Consider the following 23614-nt stretch of genomic DNA (forward strand, 5'->3'; position numbering starts at 1 on the left):
AAAATAAAATAAATAGAATATGTAAATATGTACAAGTTCACCCTGTGAGGAGGAGTGGCTCCCCTCAGCTTCCCTACCATTCCCACAAAGTCCTCATTCCCTCTACTGCCCGGCGTCAGAGACTCTGGGGATTCAAAGTCAATTAGTTTTCACTCAGCCAGCACTCCGGTTTCATGAATCCTTTCCCCTCCCCCGGGGACTTTCCTAACTTCCCTCTGTAAACTAAGGAAGACGTAGCAAGCCTCACACACACAAATATGCTTGGAAAAGCCTTTTTCTCTTTTCTAAACCAAGCACAGTTTCTGTTGTAGGCGGGGCATTCCCTGGGAGGGTGGGGAGCTACCGTCATGGACCAGGAGGAGGGAAAAAGAAGGAGGAGGAGGGGAAAAGAGGGAGGAGTAGGAGGGAGAGGAATTGACCCACATTCAGAAGTTGGTCTTATTTAATGGGGGGGTCTTTCTGAAGGACAGAAGCCAGCTGAGCTCCCAGTGATCAGCCAGATGCCGGGGAAGACAGAGGCATCCAGAGGGATGACTCCTGGTCGAGGTCGAGCAGTCGTGCTGGAAATGCTTCAGGCAGAAGGAACTCACTGGTCCAATCAAAGAGCTAGGATGAGGTCCAAGAGAGACCTCAAGAAAATCCACTGGGCTATGGCCTTCTGCCTCTTCTGCGTGGGGGTTCTTGCCATGCTGACCACCTATCTGTTTATTGGACATCTCAAGACCACACAGGAAGCCTGCCTGGGTCAGGTAAGCTAAATGCTCGGGACCAGAACCTGACATCTGGGTTCCTGGCCGCAGCTTGGAAAAGGGGAGCTCCTAGCTTTGGGAAAAGGTGAAAGGAAATAGTACTAGAGCACTCCTGAGGGAAAAACGCTCTAAGAATCCTAAGTAGTGACCTGTCCTGCTCAGATTTGTGCATTAAGCCTTGATAGTGGGGCTGATGGTCCACACTATATTTATTCCTGTTTTTTGGTATTTTTAAGCACTTTTTATGTGCTGGGCAACGTACTAAGCACTGGGGGAGATACACGTTAATCAGGTTGGACACAGTCCATTTTACACATGGGGTTCACATTCTTAATCCCCATTTCATAGATGAGGTAACTGAGGCACAGAGAAGTTAAGTGACTTGTCCAAGGTCACATAGCAGACAAGTGGGAGAGTTAGAATTAGAACTCAGGTCCTCTGACTCTCAGGCTCATGTTTTATCCATGCTTTTTCTCTGTCTGACTCTGAGGATTCTGGGGAAAGCCTGAAGTCCCAACTGGGTACCTGACAGGTTATGGGAAGCTCTTTGTGGGCAGGGAATGTGTCTACCAACTCGGCTGTATTGTACTCCCCCAAGCACTTAGTATATTGTTCTGCATGCAGTAAGTGCTCAGAAAATATCACAGAATGATGGATTGTTTTATAGAACAGCTCATTTTGGTAACTAGGCAGTTGTCCTGAGAGTCTGGCTAGAGACTCTCCTTAGGTCTCCAGAAACAAAACTCATCACTCAAGAAAGCAGAGGATCAAAACAGTGAGAGTCAAGTTTGGGACCATCAAAAAATACCTCCAAGAGAGAAACAGTTCCTCCCTATGTCATCTTTAAAGCTGAGGCTTCTTTGGGCTCTTGGTATACTGCTGGTTAAATTCCTGACAAGAAATGAAATTATCAAGATATTCTCTTACCATGAGTAAGACCCCACTGATGGTGAAATTAACCTCTAAAAGAGAGAGAGAGAGAGAGAGAGAGAGAGAGAGAGAGAGAGAGTGTATGTGTGTGTGTGTGTGTGTGGCGGGGGTGGGGGGGGGCAGGGGGAATGGAAAGGCCAATGCAGCACCACAGTCCTGGCCACATTGTGCTCCCCCAAAAGCAGTCCCTTGTTGTCATGGATAAATGCTACTCAGGAGGTTGTTCGTAGGTTCCCCAAGTTGGCAGGTTGTGCTCTAACCCCTGAGTTGTACAAGAGCATTAAAGGGCCTTACTTCAGACTGGCCTGTTCTGTGTGGAGGTTGACATAGCCTTCCAATGAAGTAATGGACTTTAGATCATTTTAATCCCTTACATTTAGCATCCCAATCAGCAAGCTCGAGGAAATTGATTGCAATTGACAGTTGGAAATCTGTCGGTTGACAGAAAAACACAGAAAAATCTGGGGCATGAATAGCATAAAGCTAAAAATGGAAACCTAGGAACCACAATGCTTACAGCTGAAGTGCACACCCGCATTTTAGCCTTCCATGAGTCACTGTTCACTATGCAATGCAGGTGAGGTAAGACTCCCCTAGGAAGCCTGACTTAATGATTTCCTGATTGGGTGTGTTGTGGTATGAATGCTATTTATTGTAGCTTGTACAGTTCATATACTAGGTTTCAGAAAGATAAAGGGGGAAGTAATAAAAGGATGAATAGAGGAATTGGTCTCCCCATCCCTTCTGAAGTACCCACAACACTAGCTACATCCATCTTGATCTCTATCTGGCTGCTTCAGCAATAGTTTTAGAGTTCTAGCCACCTGTTCTTTCAAGCACTCCAATGCAGGTGATACAGAGGTGCAGGAGATTGAGGAATTGGCCCATGGATCTGGGCCATCCTCACAGCCATTAGGCAGAGGTTTCAGCATTCAAACCCCACGTAGCTTTAATATCTTGGAAAAGGGGCCCCAGGCACCCCAGTCTCCAGAAAGGGAGAGCGCCACAGCTACAGTGGGGCCTCTCTGCTACAAGTTCTCCCATCCCTCTATCTCATCTCTTCCTTCTACTGTGTCTACAGATCTACACACCCAGCTGTGTCAGGGAGGGAAGTGTGGGCAGCATGTGGAAGTGTGGGCTTCAGGGAAAGAGGGAGGGAAAAGAGAAAGGATAGCGGGAAAGAGCAGGGCATTTGAATCAGAGAGTCCTAATTTGGCCTGGCAGAGAGGAAAATGTGAGCTTGACTCTGGGATTTCCTCTGTATACCCTTGTTTCTCTCCCTACAGCTTCAGCTAGGTGGGCCAAGAATCAATCAATCAATCGGTTGTATTCACTGAGAGCATACTGTGTGCAGAACACAGTACTAAACTCTTAGCAGAGAACATTATAATAGAGTTGGTAGGCATGATCCCTGTCCACAAGGAAGCTACAATCTACAAAAGGATTTGGCACTTTCCCCAGATGGCAGCAGAGGGTACTCTTCCCAACTGACCCATTAATCCTGTGTTCCTCAGCTGGTTGGCACCAACCTCCCAACATACACCCACTCCAAAACATGGCACCAATCCATTCTCCCTCAAGGTCCTGAACCCAAGGGGTTGGCGGTTGGGGAGGGGATGATGCTGTCACCAAGTACCACCCTAGTACCTCTTTAGTACCCTACCCACTTGAATCCCCTACTGAGGATTTAAACCCAGAACTAAGAGCTGGGGGCTATGCCTCCACACTTTGATGCCCCTCCTCAAGCAGGTCTCCTCCTATTGGCTGAGGGACCAGGTGGTAATTCGGACACCGGTGATAATTCTTCCCTTGTCCAGCTTGTCCTCTGGATCCATGCCAAGGGTTGATGGGGACCCCTACATCCTGTTGGCTGAGTGGTCTGACTTCCTCACTGTTGACCCCACCTCTACCAATGGATTTCTTCAAAATGTGCTTGAACAGGACCCTCCCCTTTCCACCTACTGCCTCTTTCTCCCAGGGCCTGGCTTTTCTTAGAATGGCCTGGGTTCTCCAACCACAGGCCCAAGTTTCAGCCCTCCCCATTGGAGAACAGTGAAACCTTATTTGAAAAAGTCAGTTTCCAGGAAAGGGTTTCACAAGCAGAGCTACAGGTTTTGAGCCAGTTTGGACTTTGCTCCAGTGGCCCAGTGGAAAAAGCTCAGAACTGGGAGTTAGATGACATGGGTTCTGGTTCCAGTTCTGCTATTTGCCTGCTGTGCGATCTTGGGCAAGTTATTTAACTTCTCACGCCTCAGTTACATCATCTGTTGAATGGGGATAAAGTACCTAAAATCTCAGTGCTCCTCTCCAGTCCCTCCCTCCCCCTGCCCCTTCTTCAGTGCTACCATATTTACCAGCAGTATCTCTAGAGGAGATTGCCTGCCTTCTCTCAAAATCCACTCCCTCCATCTGTGCTTCTGACCCCATCCCTTTGCATGTTATCAAAGTGCTTTCTCCCTCTCCTCTTCTTCCCTGACCACTGTCTTCAACTGTTCACTCTCCAATGGCTTCTTCCCCATTGCTTTCAAACATGCTTATGTTGTGGATATTCTAAAAAAAACCTCCTTTGACTCTATGACCCCAGTTAATGCTCCATCTCCCTCCTACCATTCCTTTCCAAATGCCTTAAAAAAGTTGTCTCTACCTGCTGTCTCCACTTCCTCTTCTCCAGTTCTATCCTTGACCCCTCCTATCTGGCTTCCGCCCCCTTCACGCCTCCAAAACTGCTCTCTTAAAGATCACCAATGATTTCCTGCTCAAATTTGTGCATTTAGCCTTGATAGTGGGACTGACAGAACATGCTATATTTATTCCTGCTTTTTGGTATTTTATAAGCACTTATTATGTGCCAGGCACTATACTAAGCACTGGGGGAGATCTGGTTGGACACAGTCCATTTCCAACATGAGGCTCACAGTCTTAATCCCCATTTCATAGATGAGGTAACTGAGACACAGGGATGTTAAGTGACTTGTCCAAGGTCAGATAGCAGACAAGTGGGGGAGTTAGGAGTTGGAACTTCATTTATCTCCTGCATGTCATATCCCACAGTCTCTACTCCATCCTAATCCTCCTTGACCTTCCAATTGCCTTCAACATTGTGGATCACCCCCTTCTCCTGGAAATATTGCTTCACTGACAGTGTCCTCTCCTGGTTCCTATTTCTCTTGCTGCTCATTCTCATTCTTTTGTGTGCTTCTCCTTTGTCTGTGGGTAGGAGTCACACAAGGCTCAGCTCTGGGTCCCCTTCTATTCTCAAACATTCACTCAATTAATAGTACTTACCGAGAGCTTATTATGTGCAGAGAACTGTACTAAAAGCTTGGGAGAATGCATTATAGTAGAATTAGCAGATTTGTTCCCTGTCCGTAATGAGGTTAGAGTCTAGAGAGGGAGACAAACATTAATATGAATAAAAGAATAATTTATAATGTATAATTTAAGGATATGTACATGATTCCTGGGAATTGTATTTGAGGCAAATATCAAATGTTGAAAGGCCACAGTTCCAAGTGCATATAGACTACACTCACTCATTTGGAGAACTCATTTGCTCCCATGGCTTTAACTACCATCTCTATGCAGATGATCCCCAAATCTATATCTCAAACTCTGATCACTCTCCCTCTCTGCAGTCTCACACTCCTTTCTGTCTTTGGTAAATCTCTACTTGGATATCTCACCAATATTTCAAAATTAAAATGTCCAAAACAGAACTTTTCATCTTCCCACCCATATCCTGCCCTCCCACTGACTTTCCCATCACTGCAGGCAGCACCATCATCCCTCCTGTTTCAAAAGCCCATAACGTTGGCATTATCCTCTACTCATATCTCTCAATTCATTCAATATGTCACCAAATACTATTGGTTCAACCTTCAAAAATCACTAAAATTCACTCTTTCCTCTCCTTCCAAACTTCTACCATGTTTATCCAAGCACTTATCCTATCCTGTTTTTAGTAGTGCATCAGCCTCCATGCTGACCCTCCTGCCTCCTGTCTCTCCCCTCTTCAGTCCATACTTCAACCTGTTATCCAGATCATTTTTCTACCAAACCATTCAATCCATGTTTCCTCACTCTTCAAGAACCTCTAGTGATTGTCCATCCACCTCTATATCATACAGAAACTTCTTACCTTTGGCTTTCAAGCACTTAATCACCTTGTTCCCTCCTACCTTACCTCCCTGATTTCCTACTACTACTACTACTACTAATAATAATGGCATTTGTTAAGCACTTACTATGTTCAAAGCACTGTTCTAAGCACTGGGGAGGATACAAGGTGATCAGGTTGTCCCACGTGGGGCTCACAGTCTTAATCCCCATTTTACAGATGAGGGAACTGAGGCACAGAGAAGTTAAGTGACTTGCCCAAAGTCACACAGCTGACAATTGGTGGAGCTGGGATTTGAACTCATGACCTCTGACTACCAAGCCCATGCTCTGCAGATCAAACACTTCACTTCTCTAAAGCCAACCTATTAAAAAAAATCACCCTCATCTGTCTTGCTGACAATCCCTTGCCCATATCCCACCTCTGGCCTGGAATGCCCTCCCTTTTCAAAGCTTAGTAAAGGCAAATCTCCTCCAAGAGACCTTCTAGGACTAAGCCCTGGTATCATTTTCTCCCACTCACTTCTGTGTTGCCCTTGCATTTGGATTTACACCCTTCATTCACCCCACCTTCAACTCCACAGCACTTATGAATCAATCAATTAATCAATCAATCGTATTTATTGAGCACTTACTGTGTGCAGAGCACTGTACTAAGTGCTTGGGAAGTACAAGTTGGCAACATATAGAGACAGTCCCTACCCAACAGTGGGCTCACAGTCTAAAAGGGGGAGAAAGAGAACAAAACCAAACATACTAACAAAATAAAATAAATAGAATAGATATGTACAAGTAAAATAAATAAATAAATAGAGTAATAAATATGTACAAACATATATACATATATACAGGTGCTGTGGGGAAGGGAAGGAGGTAAGATGGGGTGGGATGGAGAGGGGGACGCGGGGGAGAGGAAGGAAGGGGCTCAGTCTGGGAAGGCCTCCTGGAGGAGGTGAGCTCTCAGTAGGGCCTTGAAGGGAGGAAGAGAGCTAGTTTGGCGGATGGGCAGAGGGAGGGCATTCCAGGCCCGAGGGATGATGTGAGCCGGGGGTCGATGACGGGACAGGCGAGAACGAGGTACGGTGAGGAGATTAGCGGCAGAGGAGCGGAGGGTGCTGGGTGGGCTGTAGAAGGAGAGAAGGGAGGTGAGGTAGGAGGGGGCGAGGTGATGGAGAGCCTTGAAGCCCAGGGTAAGGAGTTTCTGCCTGCCTGAACAAATCTGTAATTTTTTTTTAATAATGTCTGTCTCCCCCTCTAGACTGAAAGCTCCTTAGTAGGTAGGGAATATGTCTACCCACTCTCTTCTATTGTACTCTTCCAAGTGTTCAACTCAGTGTTTTGCACATAGTAAACTCCCAGTGAATGTGATTGATTGATTGATTGAATAATAATCAGGCTTTTCCTGCTATTGATATTGAGAGAGAAAAAACAGCAGGAAAGGAAGAGAGAGATATAATCAAAGAGAATGAGAGACTAAAAAAGGACACGGAACAAGATGGAGACAAAGGAAAAGAGAAAGATTGAGAGACATAGAGACAGAGACAGCGAGAGAGACATCTTATTTGCTTGAGATAAACTGAGACCATACAGAGAATTTTCAACTTTCCTTCTGGAATGTTGCACCATCCAATGCTCAAAACTTAAAATGTGACCTCTGACTTAGAACATGAACCCTTGGGACTGTGTCCAATTTGATTATCTTGTATCCACTTCAGTGCTTAGTACAGTGCTGGCCCATAATAAGCACTGAACCATAAAAAATATGATTGATTGCTTGATTGATTGCTTAATACTGCATGAAGTAAATGTTCAATAAATACCATTGCTAGATTGATGATATGTATTCCCCAGCCACTGTGAAGCCAGGACCAAGGTACAAAGAGTCAGGTGTTGGAATAGCCAACTCATATCATCTAAACAAAAGGAAAACTTTGTTGTTGCTTGAAGAAGTTGGAAGGGCGAGTTAGATCACTCTGGACCACCAGTTCTAAATGGCTATTAAGCAGACCCAAGAATCCTCAGTAACTTCTATCCATCTACTTCCTTTTGACTACCTAGAGGTGGTTCCTACTAGGGTGTCCATACCTGCTTCCTACATGGGGCTCATAGTCTAATGGGAAGGGAGAGTAGGGAATATTATCCTCATATTACAGGTGAGAAAACTTAGGGCCAAAGAAGTTGAATGACTTGTCCAAGTCACACTATAAGCAGGTGGCAGATCTGGGATGAAAACCCAGGTGCCCTAATTCCCTGGCTACTAGAAAGGTGGGGTAAAGGTAATAGATTCAAAAGAAACCAAAGGAAACTTCTACACCTACAGAGGATAAGCAAAGGACTATAAAGGAGGAGCAAATACATCAAACCCAACTGGATTTCTAATGAATGAAATGAATGAAACTAAACTCAAAAAGAGCAGCAGGGCCTAGTGGAAAAAGGATGGGCCTAGGATTCAGAGGAACTGGATTCCATTCCCAGTTTTTCCACGGGCCTGCTGTATGATCTTGGGCAAGTCACTTCCCTTCTCTGTGCTTCAGTTACCTCATCTGTAAAATGGGGATTCAGTACCTGTTCTCCCTCCTAATTAGACTAAGAGCCCCCTGCGGAACAGGGATCCAATCATCTTGTTTCTACCCCAGGGCTTGGTATAGTGCTAAGCATACAGTTATCCCTTAACAAATACCACACTTTTTAAAGACACTGACAAGAGATGAGATTAAGGTCTCACATATTTGCATTCAGAGAGCAAGAGTCCAAGCCCAATCGGCTAACTCAAGAGCCTTACTAAATTCCTGGTGTGTGGAAGAAGTTATGCAACATCACTGTTGTGACCCAACAGGTCAGTGGCAGTTTATTGTAACAAGCTGAGAAGTTGCAGTCTTGTTAGAGGCTCTGAAACCCTGGCTTTCTTCCAGGGCAAATATGGATGCAGGGTTTTATTAAGCATCTTCTGGGAGCATTTTATAGGGCGTAATGAATTAATGTTCTAGTAAATGTATTGTAGTGATTGATTATGTCTTCAATTAGCAAACACATTTTCTTATTTATGAGAGTGCACCAGAGAGTAATTATATACTGTCTGGTTGAAGGTTGATTGGACCGTTAATGTAAACTCAGTTAAAAGATTTTCAGAGAAAATGCTGGAAAAATGTCAGGGTATGGCATGCTGGGTTTTTTGCTAATTTTGTTTTGTCTTGTTTTTATGGTGTTTGTTAAGCACTTACTTTTTGTCAAACATTGTTCTAAGCTCAGAGATAGATACAAGTTTATAAGGATGGACACAGTTCCTGTCCCTCATGGGCTCACAGTCTAAGTTGGAGGGAGGAAGATTTTATCCTCATTTTACAGATGAGGTAACTGAGACACAGAGAAGCTAAATGACTTGCCCAAGGTCAAACAACAAGCAATCAGCAGAGCTGGGATTAGACCCCAGGTACTCTGACTCCCAGGTTCATGATCTTTCCACTAGGCCATGCTGTTTTTTGGTGTTCTACTTGATTTTAAATAATAAAAAAAATAATAACAATGGCATTTGTTAAGGACTTATTATGTGTCAAGTACTGTACTAAGTGCTGGGATAGATACAAGAAAATCAGGTCTCACAAAGGACTCACAGTCCAATTAGGAGGGGGAATAGGTATCTTATCCTCATTTTACAGGTGAGGGAAGTGAAGCACCAAGAAATTAAGTGACTTGCCCAAAGTAACATAGCTGACAAGTGGCAGAGCCAGGATTAGAACCCAGGTCTTCCTACTCCTAGGCCCATGCTCTTTCAAGTAAATTACACTGCTTCTCTACTATTCTGGAAACTGTGTATAATTAAACTCCATGCCTTCAAGGAGCTTATATTCTAATATCTTCTCAAAGTAGCAGGCAGAGACCCATTTAAAGATGAGGACTTTCATGTTTGACCAAATTTTGGCAGTTTTTGCTTTCATTTTAGCTGTTGCTTAATAGGAAATTAGAGATGGGAGTACATTGAGAGGGAGGAGGAGGTGAAAGCAGGCAAGAGAGGATCCACGAGGAGAAAGAATGATATCATGAAGGTACCATGACGGGGCAACCAATCAGAAGAGGATAACTCATAACTGGTGAATACACTCTACAAAAGCCATTCAGAAGCTTAGCAAGCCTCAGCAAGTTGTAGCTTAGTGAATTGGGTACCCAGAGGAACAGGTAGTTGCAGAAACATGGAAATGAAGGGAATGACTAAAGGGCAGCATCTCAGGGTTTCAGCCCCACAGGCCAGCTCCTCTTGGGTCTAAGTTATCCAAATGGACTGTCTTAATGGTTCCAACTTCTCCCAATTATTGCACACCTCTTCATCACCTTGCTAGCCAAGCCTGGTTTATTTGGATAACTGCAATGGGAACCAGATCCATTTTTTGCACTGGCTCATAGGTTCTTGACCAGAACTAATTCCCTGCCTTTCTCAGACCCTGCCAAATGCAGCTACTGCTGGTGTAGATCACTGCAGGAACCACCTGATTAATGAAAAATGAGTTTGGGGAAAATCGGAGCTGCTTTTTAGGGGAGCTGGAGCCAGTTTTCAGAAGTCACAGACCCATATGTAATATAAATGGGATTTTCCTTTACCCGTAAACCAAAAATTGGACCTGAATCTTGTTTAAAATGAAGACAGCACTGGCCTGATGCCAAACTTGCAGCTAAAGCTCAGGAGGCCACACCTACCTGCTCATCAAAATAAGAAACCAACCCTGTTTATCGAAGCCCCTAATCCTCCACACCCTAAGACACATTGACTCCATTGGAGGGATGAGCCATAACTCTCAGAGACATGAGATGCTCATTAAAGCTTAAGGCAATTTGACATTCTAGTGTCCAATCAAATCAATGGTGTTTAATGAGTACCTACTGTCTGCTAAGCACTGTATTAAGTGCTAGGGAGAGAACAGTAGAACTAAAAAGCATGTGCCTGTCCCCAAAGAGATTACATTCTAACCTGGAAGAAGACAAGTAGAAACAATTTACAAATAATGGAAACAAGAGAATGGATAGAGTCACAGTTGGGAACAGCATGTATATGGAAGGATGGATAAATAAGTATGTGTGTACATATATGTACATAAATACATACACACACAGAATACATGCTTAATGTGAAAATGTAAAATACATAAATATTCAAAATAGAGGAGAGCCAAATAGGAGAGTTCCATTTTGAAGAACAGGTGAGCCAAGATAAGAGGGAGAAAATAGAAAGAAAGCTATTTTGGCTCCTGCTTCACTCCTCTTCATTTGCCTCCATCAGGTACCAGTTTTTTTTTTCTTTTTATGGTATTTGTTGAGCCCTTTCTATGTATCAAACTCTGTTCCAAGCGCTGGGACAGATACAGTGAATTAGGTTGGACACAGTCCCTGAGCTCATGGGGCTCACAGTCTAAGTAGCATGGAGAACAGGAGAACAGAAGAACTGAGATACAGACAAGGTCACAAGGTCACACAGCAAGCATTCGGCAGAGCTAGGATTAGAAACCAAATCCTCTGACTCCCAGACCCAGGACAATCTGCTTCATCTTTTGCAATCCAGCATATTTAGGGGGGATGATTATGGATAATACAAGCCACTTCTATTTTTTCTGCAGGCCCCACTGGGAAAAGAATCAGAAATCTCCCATCAACGAGCTTGTAAGTGTGATCAGCATTCTTTCTTTGTTCTATTTGTTTTTTCAAGGTGTTGAATCTTTTTAGTCCTATGGTTCATCCTGGTTGAGCAGGAGTGCAGGGCAGGGTATCACTCTCATAATAAAACTCATTATTTGTAATCATTATTATGGCATTTATTAAGTGCTTTCTATGTGCTAAGCATTAGGGTAGAAACAGTTATGAGATATGATATAGTCTCTGTCCTTTGTGGGGCTCGCAATCTACCTTATCTCCATTTAATTGATGAGGTAACTGAGGTCCAGAGGGGGTAAGTGACTTTTCCAAGGTCACACAGCCTTCACACAGCCTTCCAAGGGCAGAGGTGGAACTCACACCCAGGTTTTCTGATCCCCACTCCTGTGCTCGTTCCACTACGCCACTCAAGCCCTAACGCAGAAAACTCCAAGAAAGTTTGGTGGATACATTTCTTGTGGGCTGAGATTGGTTCTAAGGGATGAGGAGTTCACAATTTTGGAGTCTGAAAGAATAGAGTCTGAACAGCTATTCTACTTCCCAGCAGGAGTTAGTCTGCAGAGTCTGGGACTGGATCCTATGCTCAGCATTGCCAGGTCAACCCATGTCCCAAAGGAGATCAGATGCCCGATGGAAGTTAGCAGATCAAGGAGCCAAGTTAGTTCCCAGGGGTGTTAGATCGTCGAACTCAATCCCATGGGAGTGGGGTTTTTCAAACAGCAATTACCTGCTTCAGCAACAGTGTAATCAATCTCTCTGGGACACTGGAACAGCTGCCGCTGACCAGCTCGGGTGCATAGGACATGACACCAAATTTCACACCAAACTCGGAGTGGGAGGAAGGGGGAGATAAGGCCTATCATGTGGTGTAGATGGCAGCCCTGGAGGTGCCAGGCTCTGGGTTCCCAACTACCAGTTTTCAGCCTCTCCAGAAGGACCCAAACCAGGGTGACCCAGTGCTGGGCCTTTGCAGAACATCCTGCCTGTTTTTAGCCTTCTAACCTTGATACCAGAGAGGTTGGATTTTCTGCTTGACTCCTTCCTTCCCTTAAAAATGATCTCTGCATTAAGCCACTCATGTGTTGTACAGAAATATGCAGAAGTGGGGTCAGCATCACCCATATAATTATGAGAGTTTAATGGCTAAGATCACCACAAATGCAGACAGAGCTCCATCAGTGACCTGCCAATGTGAAGCAATGTAGCCTAGTGGAAAGAGCTCAGGCCTGGGAGTCAAAGGATCTTGGTTCTAATCTCGGCTCTACCACTTGCCTGCTGTGTGTGATCTTAGGCAAATCACTTCACTTTTCTGGGCTTCAGTTTCTTCATCTTTTAAATGAGGATTCAATACCTGTTCATTCTCCTATTTAGACTGCGAGGCTCCACATGGGACAGGGACAGTGTCTGACCTGACTATTTTGTATCTATCCCAGTCCTTAGTACAGTGCTTGGAAGCTAATATGGGTTTAACAAATACCACAATTATAATTATTAACAAATACTTCCATTATTAGTGGTCAAGTAAGGCTACTTCTGTCTCTGATGGGAAATGAAAGCTGCTTCAAGGGGCCTTGAATTCAGCCAGATTCCTGAATTGAGGAATGCCATGCCTGATAGTAGGTTTGGGGGTTCACCACCCCAGGCTCAGGTTCACTGTTGCTATGCAGGGTGGGGTTGTCCGCCTGCCTCCCTGAACACAATCCTACACTCCACAGGAGTTGGAAATGCAGCTTTTGCCAAGACCAGAACACACCCCGACAATTGGGCTGACAGGACAGAGCCTATTTTCATAGTCCCAGTAGCATTTTGTGCCCCTCCCCATTGGCATTTCACATCCCAGCTGCACCCCTTGCTTGGCCTTGCCCCTACTCTTTTTAACCAGACACTGCCCAGTGGGTGGACAGCAGTAGCACTGGGAGAGGTAGAGGAAGGGGTGCTGAGCCTGGGTCAGGGATTAAAGAAAATACAATTTTCAAATCACTGCCATCACTGCCGATCGGGCCAGTACTTGCGGACAAAGGAGCAAGGTGGGAGTCAGCAGAGAATGTTGCTCCTGTTCACCCTGAGTTCCATTCAGGATGATGGAAGGAACCCCAGGTCCCCTGGCCAAAAAGGGGGATGTATCCTGGAGCCATTCCCATGCCCCCGCCCCCTGCCCACCTCCCCACTCTACAACCCTGGCAGCCTCACTGCAGGAACAGATGGCCCTACTGATGGATGACCCGCTGCCTGCTCCCCCAGCTCCAGGCAAGGCCGAGAACAGATTGGGGCTCAGTCAGTCCCTTCACCCCTTCACAGCAAGAAACCCCATTATGGAAGCAGCGTGATATAGTTGAAAGTGCACTGGCTTGGGAGTCAGAGAACCTGGGTTCTATTTCTGGCTCTGTCACTTGTCTGCTCTATGACCTGGGGCAAGTCACTCAACTTCTTTGTCATTCATTCGTTCATTCAATCGTATTTATCGAGCGCTTACTTTGTGCAGAGCACTGTACTAAGCACTTGGGAAGTACAAGTTGGCAATATATAGCGACAGTCCCTACCCAACAATAGGCTCACAGTCTAGAAGGGGGAGACAGACAACAAAACAAAATATGTGGACAGGTGTCAAGTCATCAGAATAAATAGAAGTAAAGCTAGATGCACATAGTTGGCAGTCTAGAGGGGGAGACAGACATTAAAATACATTATGATATGTACATTGTGCTCTTCCAAGTACCTAGTACAATGCTCTGCATACAGAAAACACTCATTAAATATAACTGATTGATTAGAGCTGAGGTTGGGGTGAATATCAAGTGCTTAAAGGATAATTTACACATATTTCCATGTTTAGATGGGCAACCATTTAATTTCCCCTCCTACCAACCCAACCTAAACATCAGCGCTTAGAACAGTACCAGTGCTTAGAACAGTGCTTTGCACATAGTAAGCACTTAACAAATGCCATCATCATCATCATTATTATTATTATTATTATTATTATCATTATTATTATTATTATCACTCACGCTGTCCCAGAAAAGTGGGAGGAAGCAGTGGAAATTCAATTTTTACATCAATCAATCAATCAATCAATCAATCGTATTTATTGAGCACTTACTGTGTGCAGAGCACTGTACTAAGCGCTTGGGAAGTACAAGTTGGCAACATATAGAGACAGTCCCTACCCAACAGTGGGCTCACAGTCTAAAAGGGGGAGACAGAGAACAAAACCAAGCATACTAACAAAATAAAATAAATAGAATAGATATGTACAAGTAAAATAAATAAATAGAGTAATAAATATGCACAAACGTATATACATATATACAGGTGCTGTGGGGAAGGGAAGGAAGTAAGATGGGGGTGATGGAGAGGGGGATGAGGGAGAGAGGAAGGAAGGGGCTCAGTCTGGGAAGGCCTCCTGGAGGAGGTGAGCGCTCAGTAGGGCCTTGAAGGGAGGGAGAGAGCTAGCTTGTCCTTCAGTTCCCTCATCTGTATAATGAAGAATCAACACCTTTACTCTTCCTAATGAGAATGTGAGTCCCATGTGGGACCTGATCATCTTATATCTATCCAACACTTGGTACAGTGCTTGGCATATAGTAAGCACTTAACAAATACCACACTTGCTATTATAATTGTTATTGTTATCATTATTATTATCATTTGGTAAGGGGAAGGGAGGAGGAGGGAGGGTCCATTCCAGGATAGCCCTGGTTCATTGTGTCAGGATGGTTGGGACCCCCAGATTAACCTTTGTAAGACTTTGTCCCTTGGGCTGGGCTGCCACTTACCCAGCTATGGGATGAGACTGAACAAAGACTCATACACCAGGTCCACCAAATTCCCACCAGGGGTTTTCCTCACTGCAGCCAATGTATTTGCATGGCCAGTACTGCTGCTCCGGAATGTGGAATGTGGAATGATGTCCTGTGTAACCATTGTTTCCATTTTGAATTGCAGATGAACCTCCCATGGCTAAGGCCAATAAACCTAGAGCACACCTGACAGGTACAGTCAACACAGAACTCCGATTCAGTAGAGATATTTTTATCTCCCACTGGTTCAGTCTGTCAACACAAGGCTGAACAAACAATCCTTTAGAGAAGACCTTAAACTGTGTTTCTTTATGGTGGAGATTCTCCAGTCCTATTTCTTAGCCTAACAAAATGAGTAGCAGCATGCCTACTGGATACTACACAGGCCCGGGAGTCAAAGGGATCTGATTTCTTATCCTGGCTCTGCCACTTATCTGCTGTGTGAACTTGGTCAAGTCAAGTAACTTCTCTCTGCCTGTTACCTCATTTGTAAAATGGGGATTAATGTCATGAGCCCCATGTGAGACATGGACTGTATCCAACCTTATTTGCTTGTATCTACCCCAGCACTTAGTACAATGCCTGGCACATAGATAGCACTTGAAAAATACCATAAACATAGGTAAATATATATATATTAAAAAAGATTTGAATGGTCATTTCCATCCCAGGCAGTCCAGATTTGCTGAGCTCCATCTTGTTTCACAAAAGTCAACAAGATTCTCTAGCCTGGGGAGTCTTCCTCCTCCTACAAGGATCCTGATTGGCTCAGGGACATGCCCAATTCAAAACTGATCCCCAACAATGGTTCTGGGCAGACTTAACCGGTGGCTATGCCTACCCAATCCACATAATTATGGTTTCACCTTCAAGGCAGCCCAATTGCATGTTTCAATCAATTAATGGTATTTATTGAAATGTAGAAAGTCTACTCAGCAGCCTAAATTATCTGGTTGGACTGCCTACATGGAGCTGAGTTGCTCAATGCTTTGCATCCCTTGGGCTGAACTTGCCCCACAGAATTATGGATTTAATCTTGGACATGCTTGAATGGCACATTACAAGAGGCTGCATTTCCTTCCACATCCTAAACCAAGGAAGGGCCCCAGAGACCCACACACACAATCCACCCCAAAAAAGGAGACAGGGTAGGCTGTGCCTAACACCCACATTTCCTCAGCAGAATCTTTCCCAAGCACTAGAATTAGTAAAACTTAATGGAAAGTGCATGTGCCTGGGAATCAGAGGACCTGGGTTCTAATCCCAGCTCTAACATGTAACCGCTGTTTAACCTTGGGCAAGTCACTTAACTTCCCTGTGCATCAGTTTCCTCATTTGCAAAATGGGGATTCAAAACCTGTTCTCCCTATTACTTAGACTGTGAGCCCCATGTGAGACCTGATTACCTTGTATGTACCCCAGAGTTTAGTACAGTGCTTGGCACATAGTAAGCACTTAACAAGACCACTATCATTATTATTAGAATCTAACTGCCCTTTCCAAGCTCTGTTTACCCATCAGTGATTTTCAAGTGCAGCACAAACATGAACCTCTCTGAATACCTGAAAAGTAATTTGTTCCTGTTTGTAGTTGTCCAACAGAATCCTGCTCCCAACGTAAAGGATCAGTTCCCGATTCTCCTTTGGGAACACGACCTTGGCTTGGCCTTCATCAAAAATCGGATGAACTACACTAACAAGTTCCTGGTGATTCCAGAGTCTGGAGACTATTTTGTTTATTCACAAGTGACCTTCAGAGGCACCACACCAGAATGTGGTAAAATAAATAAACTGAACAGATCCAGCAAACCCGATTATATAACCCAGATTATCACCAAAGTAACCGACAGCTACCCAGAGCCCACGAAGCTCCTGACAGGCACCAAGTCTGTGTGTGAGATAGGGAGTAGTTGGTTCCAGCCCATTTATCTGGGGGCTGTGTTTTCCATGCAGGAAGGAGATAAGCTTATGGTCAACGTTAGTGATATCTCCCTGGTGGATTACACAAAAGAGGACAAAACCTTTTTTGGGGCTTTTTTACTGTAGACACCAGGTTTCTGTCATTAAGAACTGATACTCCTGTGGCAACTGTTCTCTGTCTTCAGCAGCTATAATCCCAGTTTCCAGTTTTATTTATTTGCATAAGACGGTGACCAGTGACTTATTTGGGGAAATTCCTTCAAGGTGATGGTGCAGGTAGAAGAATCATTTGCAAGGATCTAGTTTTGCAAATGAGCTCTGGCTGGTGACATCAACAACCAGAGCAAGATACAAAAAAAAAAAAAGAAGTAATGGGAAAGATAGTTTCTCCCCTGGCCTTGGGGAGTTTCAGGAGAACAAAACAATCAATCTATCAATAGTATTTATTGAGTACCTTCTGTGGGCAGAGCACTGAAATGAGAGTTTAGGAGAGTATAATAGATTATGCCCTCAAGAAGCTTTCAATCTAGTAGGGAAGAAGCAGAGAACTGAGGTGTTGGCTTCAGAGGGTGGATTTAAGGAGTAGTATATATCCTGATGTGTAGGGAAGAGGGTTTTTGACTTCCCCTAAAAATGTGTCTCTGGTTTTTTCTACTTGTGCTTTCATCCTTGTCCACTTGGTAGTTACAAACTCCCTTTGCTTTTGAAATCTAGAGATGCAGGCATCCACCAATGGAAGGACTTAGGGACCCAAGGCCTCAAAATAAAGCCAGCATTGACTCTCTCCCCCACTCCTCTCCCCTCCCCTTTTCAGCCCTGAAAATGCAGTTCAGTGCTCCTGACCTTTCAAGGGGCTTAAAATTGCCACTCTAAAGACCCTGCCAGGGCCACTCCAGGCAGCCAGACTGGATGACTAAACTCATTGGTTGTAACACACTTGGCAAGGGAGTGCATTCAGGTTTATGGGATCCTAACAGTCCATATAAACAATCAATCAATGATATTTATTGAGTGGTTACTGTGTATAGAGCACTGTACTAAGACTTGGGAAAATACAATAAAACAGAATTGGTAGACATGTTTCCTGCCCACAAGGAGCTTACCATCTAGATCTTACACTCTAAATGACCACCTGGTCACCTAAACCAACCTCCACTCTAGATCTCGACTGTAATCTCTCTGCCAACAGACATTATGAGGAACATTGTGGCCTAGTCAATAGACCCTAATGGGTAGAACATGGGCCTGGGAGTCCACCATGTATCTGGCTATGTGACTTTGGGCACGTCACTTCACTTCTCTGTGCCTCAGTTCCATCATCTGTAAAATGGTGATTACGACTGTGAACCCCATGTAGGCCATGGACTGTGTTCAATGGACTACACTGTTTCTACCCCATGCTTAGAACAGTGTCTGGCACATAGTAAGCATTTAACAAATAACATAAAAAAGACATTATTTGACTCCATCCCCTACAGCATTGCTAAATCTATTGTGATTTTCCCCCATGGAATGATTGGCTTTTCATTTCCACTGTGGGACCACAGTGGAAATGGAAAGGGAGGTTGCATTTCTAATGAATTCCTTCAAAACTGGGAGTTTCATGCTAGTTGTTGACCTAGCACAAATGCACACATCCCAACAAAGGGATCAGTAATTAGTTCCATATGCCCATTGGAGAGAAGTACCTGAACATTCTGCCCAGAAATAAACCCATCTAGGGATGTGGAAGCCGGGGGTGATAGATAAATCACGATAGGTTTCACCCCATGTTTCAACTCTCACTCAGACTGCTGAGCTGTTCACAATTGCTGTTGCTAGCAAATCTACCATTATTTCTTCCAAAGTTTGCAGGACTTGCACATTCCCTTTTCAATATTTTGGAGCTCCTAGGCAGATTAAATCACTACAAGAGGCTCTCTGTGATAAATTGGATAGCCCTGCTGGCCCCTACCTCTTTCTGAGTGAGTAACAGTGCAAGACTGATGGCCAGAGCTGAGAAAAATAGGGGAAATCTTTACTCAATGACAAGACTGAGTTCAGATTCTAAGGAGAGGGATGAAATGCTTAGACACATGTCCTAGATATGATAATAACTCTTGGTTCCTGGAGTGAACTCACTGGAAAATTTGGAAGAGGCTTTTCTCTGCCTAAGAACTGAAAGAATAGGACTTTTTTCTTGCAAGTCAGGTGAAGGAGAGAAAGAGAGAAGAAAGCGGGAATGTTGATTCTCAATGTCCCCTTAGTACAGATCACACTGCTCATGTTTTCACCAGTGCAGCTACAGTAAGATGCAATAAGGAGAGAAAGAGAGAAGAAAGCGGGAATGTTGATTCTCAATGTCCCCTTAGTACAGATCACACTGCTCATGTTTTCACCAGTGCAGCTACAGTAAGATGCAATAAGGTGTCTCCTTTCTTCTCCTGAGCACCTCCCCAAGTCAGCTCATCCTGCCCTTTTCAGGACTGTCTACATTCACTCCTGTAAAAAGAGTAAATTTGTATCTGGCTTGGAAATGAGTTTGGGGTGTTCTTTGCAAATAAAGGGCTCTGGGCTAGTGTGGACCACTCATGGGGAGGGGTCAATATGGTAGCTGGAAAGCCACCTCCACTGCTTCCACTTCCTGTCACCCTCAGTGTTCCAACTCCTCTCCACCCCTCTGCCCAGTCCCCTTGACCGGGGCCCTAGCAGTTGGGGACTGCTGTAGGATGGCCTGGACTGAGGGGAGAAAGGTTGACAGAGGAGTGTGGGAGGTGAAGCAGCATGGCATAGTGAAGAGAGCAAGGGACTCAGGAGTATCTGGGTTCTAATCCCAACTCTGACACTTGTCTGGTGTGTGACCATGGGCAAGTCACTTCACTTCTCTCTGCCTCAGTTACCTCATTTGAAAAATGGGGATAAAGACGTGTCCAACCTGATTGTTTTGTATGTATCCCAGCTCTTAAAACAGTGCCTGGTACATAGCATATGCTTAACAAATACCAAAAAAAAAAGGGAAGGAGGGAAATTAATTGATTACCCTGCCAATGTGGGGTTGTTGGTTCAAGCCCATTTCTACTTGTGAAATCCCTGCCCTAAGGTAATTTATCCAAGAAAGCAGAGAAGTGTGGCCTAGTGGATAGAGCACAGGCCTAGGAGTCAGAAGGTTCTAATTCCAGCTCTTCCACTTCTCTGCTGTGTAATCTTGGGCAAGTCACTTCACTTCTCTGTGGCTCAGTTACCTCATCTGTAAAATGGGGATTAAGACAATGAGCTCCACGTAGGATGGGAACTGTATTCAACTTGATTAGCTTGTATCTACCCCAGCACTTAGAACAATGTGTGGCATAGTATAAACACTTAGCAAGTGCCATAAAAAAGCCCCAATTTTGCTCTTCCATGTAAATCTTTCCTTGAAGCTTAAGAGAGTCTTCTAATGCTCCCTAGGAAGATCATCCTAATTCTCTTCCACTGGGTACGTTATTTCCAGTATGGTGTCCTAAAATGATAGTGGCCTAGCTCTGTGATCATTAAACCCTCCAATCCCTTTCTCAGGCAACATGCACCACTGCCAGAAGCTTGGAATCCAGGGAAATTTGTTGACAAGAATAGGAAATAAGGTGACATTTGATTAAGGAGACTCCCTTCACCCTCAATCAATCAATTAATTGTATTTATTGAGCACTTACAGAGTGCAGAGCACTGTACTAAGCACTTGGTAGAGTACAATACAGTAGAATTGGTAGACATATTTCCTGGCCACAGAAGCTTACACTCTACAGGGTAAAGCAGACATTAAAATAAATTATGGATATGTACATAAGTTTTGTGGGACTGAGGGTGGGGTGACTATCACACGCTTGAAGTGTACAGATCAAAGTATGTAGGCAGATTGAGAAGGGGGAGAGAGTGGAGAAATAAGGGTGTAATAAGGGAAGGCTAGTGGGTTATTTTAATTTACGGCCCCTGAATCAAGATTCTCACTGGTTTATAATCTCAGTGCCAAGTCAAGACAATAATGGTCCACTAGATGGTCTTCTGACTGGTTTCACTCTGTGTACAAGGCTGGGGAAAATCTTGGAAGGATATGAAAACCTACATTTCAGATTTGAATGTGAAATTTCACTGGAAAATGATAGGACTTTCCTGGTAGCTTGGAGCTTTAGAAATGTCAAGGGCCTATTTATTTTGCATTTTGCACTTACCTCAACTATTAACCTTTTCATCTTTTACCAAGTGTGCATGATCACAAGCCAGTAGAATTCAAACCCTCAAACTTAGTTTCAGGGAATTAGCTGCTTTTGTTTGTTGATCTTTGTTCTTGTGTTGTATATTTCCAAAATTTTGTTTTGTGCCATTTGTTTTATAGTGACACCCAGCCTAAAGGTATAACTGGATCCAAAAGGTGATTCCTTTTCTGTTCCAGTAGTTTTCTTTGGTGATAGTGTTGGAAGCCAATATATCAAAAAAAAAAAATTTCCAAGACAGGTCACATTTGCCAAGGGGAGTCAAACCATAGGATATCATACTTCTCTCTGTGTGGCCAAAGGGACATCATTTAGTTTAAATTCAAAAAAAGTATTTTTTTGGAGTCTTATTACACTGATAAAGTGACTGCAATTCCAGGATCAGTGCACTAGTATAATGGATTTCAGGAAGTGACTTTGCCCCAAGCACACGTAAATTATATATCAATGATCTACACAATTGACCTAAAATATATACAATATATAAAATAAAATCACACTTCGCCCAACCTCTAGTTTTTGGTCCATTTTTCATACTGTAGTAGTATGGCTGTAGTAGTGTTGACCATGCTTCCCAAGCACTTAGTACAGTGCTCTGCACACAGTAAGCACTCAATAAATACGATTGAATGAATGAAAGGTATACTAGTCATATTAAATATTACTAAAAAAAATCAGATAGTCTTATTTACCTTGAACTAGTTTTATCTAGAAAGCATTCTCTTGTGATTTTCTGACAGACCCATCATTCCCAATGAAAATTAGATGAAATTCTTTGAAAGAATGACTTCAAATGTCAAGAATACTTTGCCCAAATCCAAGTATAAGATCATTAGCCTTTTGCTCAAGCAATTTTCTATCAGTACAAATGAATTTCTTTTTATTTGACCTCAATATGCCTCAAACTGTCCCAGTGGCTTATTAGTTAATTTGGAATGGGAGATACACATTGGATAAGGGATCAGTTGATGTAATTGGGGTGAGACTAATGTTGATGGTTCCACAGAAAAAAATATTCTGCTCACTGTACAAAGGAGTTTGTGGATAATGTGCACGTATATGTGTGCATGTATGTGTTTATATAAGTACACAAGTATATCGCCTATTGAGTATCTCTTACTGCATGTTATACAAAGAAGGTACTAACTCATTCTTTAACACTTCTGGAAATATTAGGGGCTTTACCAAGGTGCAGAGCATTTCTCTAGATAAGTGAAACTTGGTGTCATTCAGGGGAACCCTTGCTTCCTCTTTTCAGGAGAGGACACACATAGGGAACATGACCCCATCTCATATAGCAATTGACATCTCCAAATTGTTGGTTCACATCCATTTTGATGGAGTAGAAATTCTGGAGATGTTGACAAGAGCCTTTTGGCTTCAATCCCAAGGCTGATGTTATCCACTCCCTATCGACCCAAGACTAGCCAGAAATTAAATGGTGTTTTATAGGTCAGGTTCTGGGATTTTTAATCTAGTCTAATTCTGTTATTTTTTTCAGGAAAATATAGGTTTACATCCATGGGGTGAAATGTGGAGAGGTAATCTATGTGGTTTACAAGACCTATGTGCAGTTCCACAGAAATGTGCTTGAAAATCAGGGGGAAATTAAGTTACTAAGTTTAGAGCTGATCTTTCTTAGATACTTCCATGACGTTTTAGTGGAATCAATTAGTGCCTGCATGGGGCTGCTGGACACTGGCAGCCTGAACTGAGTTGTCGCAAAGGGAATCCCAACCTCGTCCTGGTTAGCCGCTTCTTTGATGTTAAAAATTGCATCCATCTTCCTCCAGAAGATGGACTCAATGTTTCTGCTGGAAGATATCTTGCTCATAAGCCATAGATTTTATAGGCTGAATGTTGTCTTGAGAAGATTCATTAGAAATCCATCAGGAAACAACAAAGGTTTAAATTCCTTATTCAACAGACTTCCTTTCCTGGTCTTCCAGGCAGAGCCTCTTGTATTTGTTCATTTATTCTGAGAAGGAATCAGAGAACTTGGAAATGCTGACCACCACTTCCTCTAGAATAGATTCTAACCCCACACTGCTCATGGACTCTGACTTCACTGCCCTATCCATTACTAACTCGTGAGATACCAAAGTATTTTGAAGTCTACCTACTTGTTCCTTTCCAATCCATATCGATTCCACTCCTTATTCATGGGACTGAGTTTTCCTTGTTTTCAGAGGTGTAAACCCTGACTTAGGCATGATCTCTCATTCTTTTAGTGAGAA

General features: G+C 43.6%; 1 protein-coding gene across 1 annotated transcript; it reads left to right on the forward strand.

The window, feature by feature from the left end:
- The first annotated feature begins 500 nt into the window (after positions 1 to 500).
- On the forward strand, positions 501 to 18051 carry TNFSF15 (TNF superfamily member 15). The gene is made up of 4 exons (XM_038745729.1): positions 501 to 749; positions 11399 to 11441; positions 15378 to 15425; positions 16823 to 18051. Exons 1-4 carry the CDS (start codon positions 501 to 503, stop codon positions 17275 to 17277), a joined length of 795 nt encoding a protein of 264 aa, XP_038601657.1. The 3' UTR covers positions 17278 to 18051.
- The last annotated feature ends 5563 nt before the right edge of the window (positions 18052 to 23614 follow it).

Source organism: Tachyglossus aculeatus, chromosome 4 (genome assembly GCF_015852505.1).
Source record: "Tachyglossus aculeatus isolate mTacAcu1 chromosome 4, mTacAcu1.pri, whole genome shotgun sequence".
Taxonomy (NCBI): Eukaryota; Metazoa; Chordata; class Mammalia; order Monotremata; family Tachyglossidae; genus Tachyglossus; species Tachyglossus aculeatus.

What these genes read in the sequence shown, in the direction of transcription:
- TNFSF15 (XM_038745729.1), top strand. Translation starts at nt 501, where the DNA reads ATGCCGGGGAAGACAGAGGCATCCAGAGGGATGACTCCTGGTCGAGGT. An exon ending in AGGAAGCCTGCCTGGGTCAG is followed by an intron (nt 750 to 11,398) that starts GTAAGCTAAATG and finishes TTTTTTCTGCAG; the next exon opens with GCCCCACTGGGAAAAGAATC. An exon ending in ACCTAGAGCACACCTGACAG is followed by an intron (nt 15,426 to 16,822) that starts GTACAGTCAACA and finishes TCCTGTTTGTAG; the next exon opens with TTGTCCAACAGAATCCTGCT.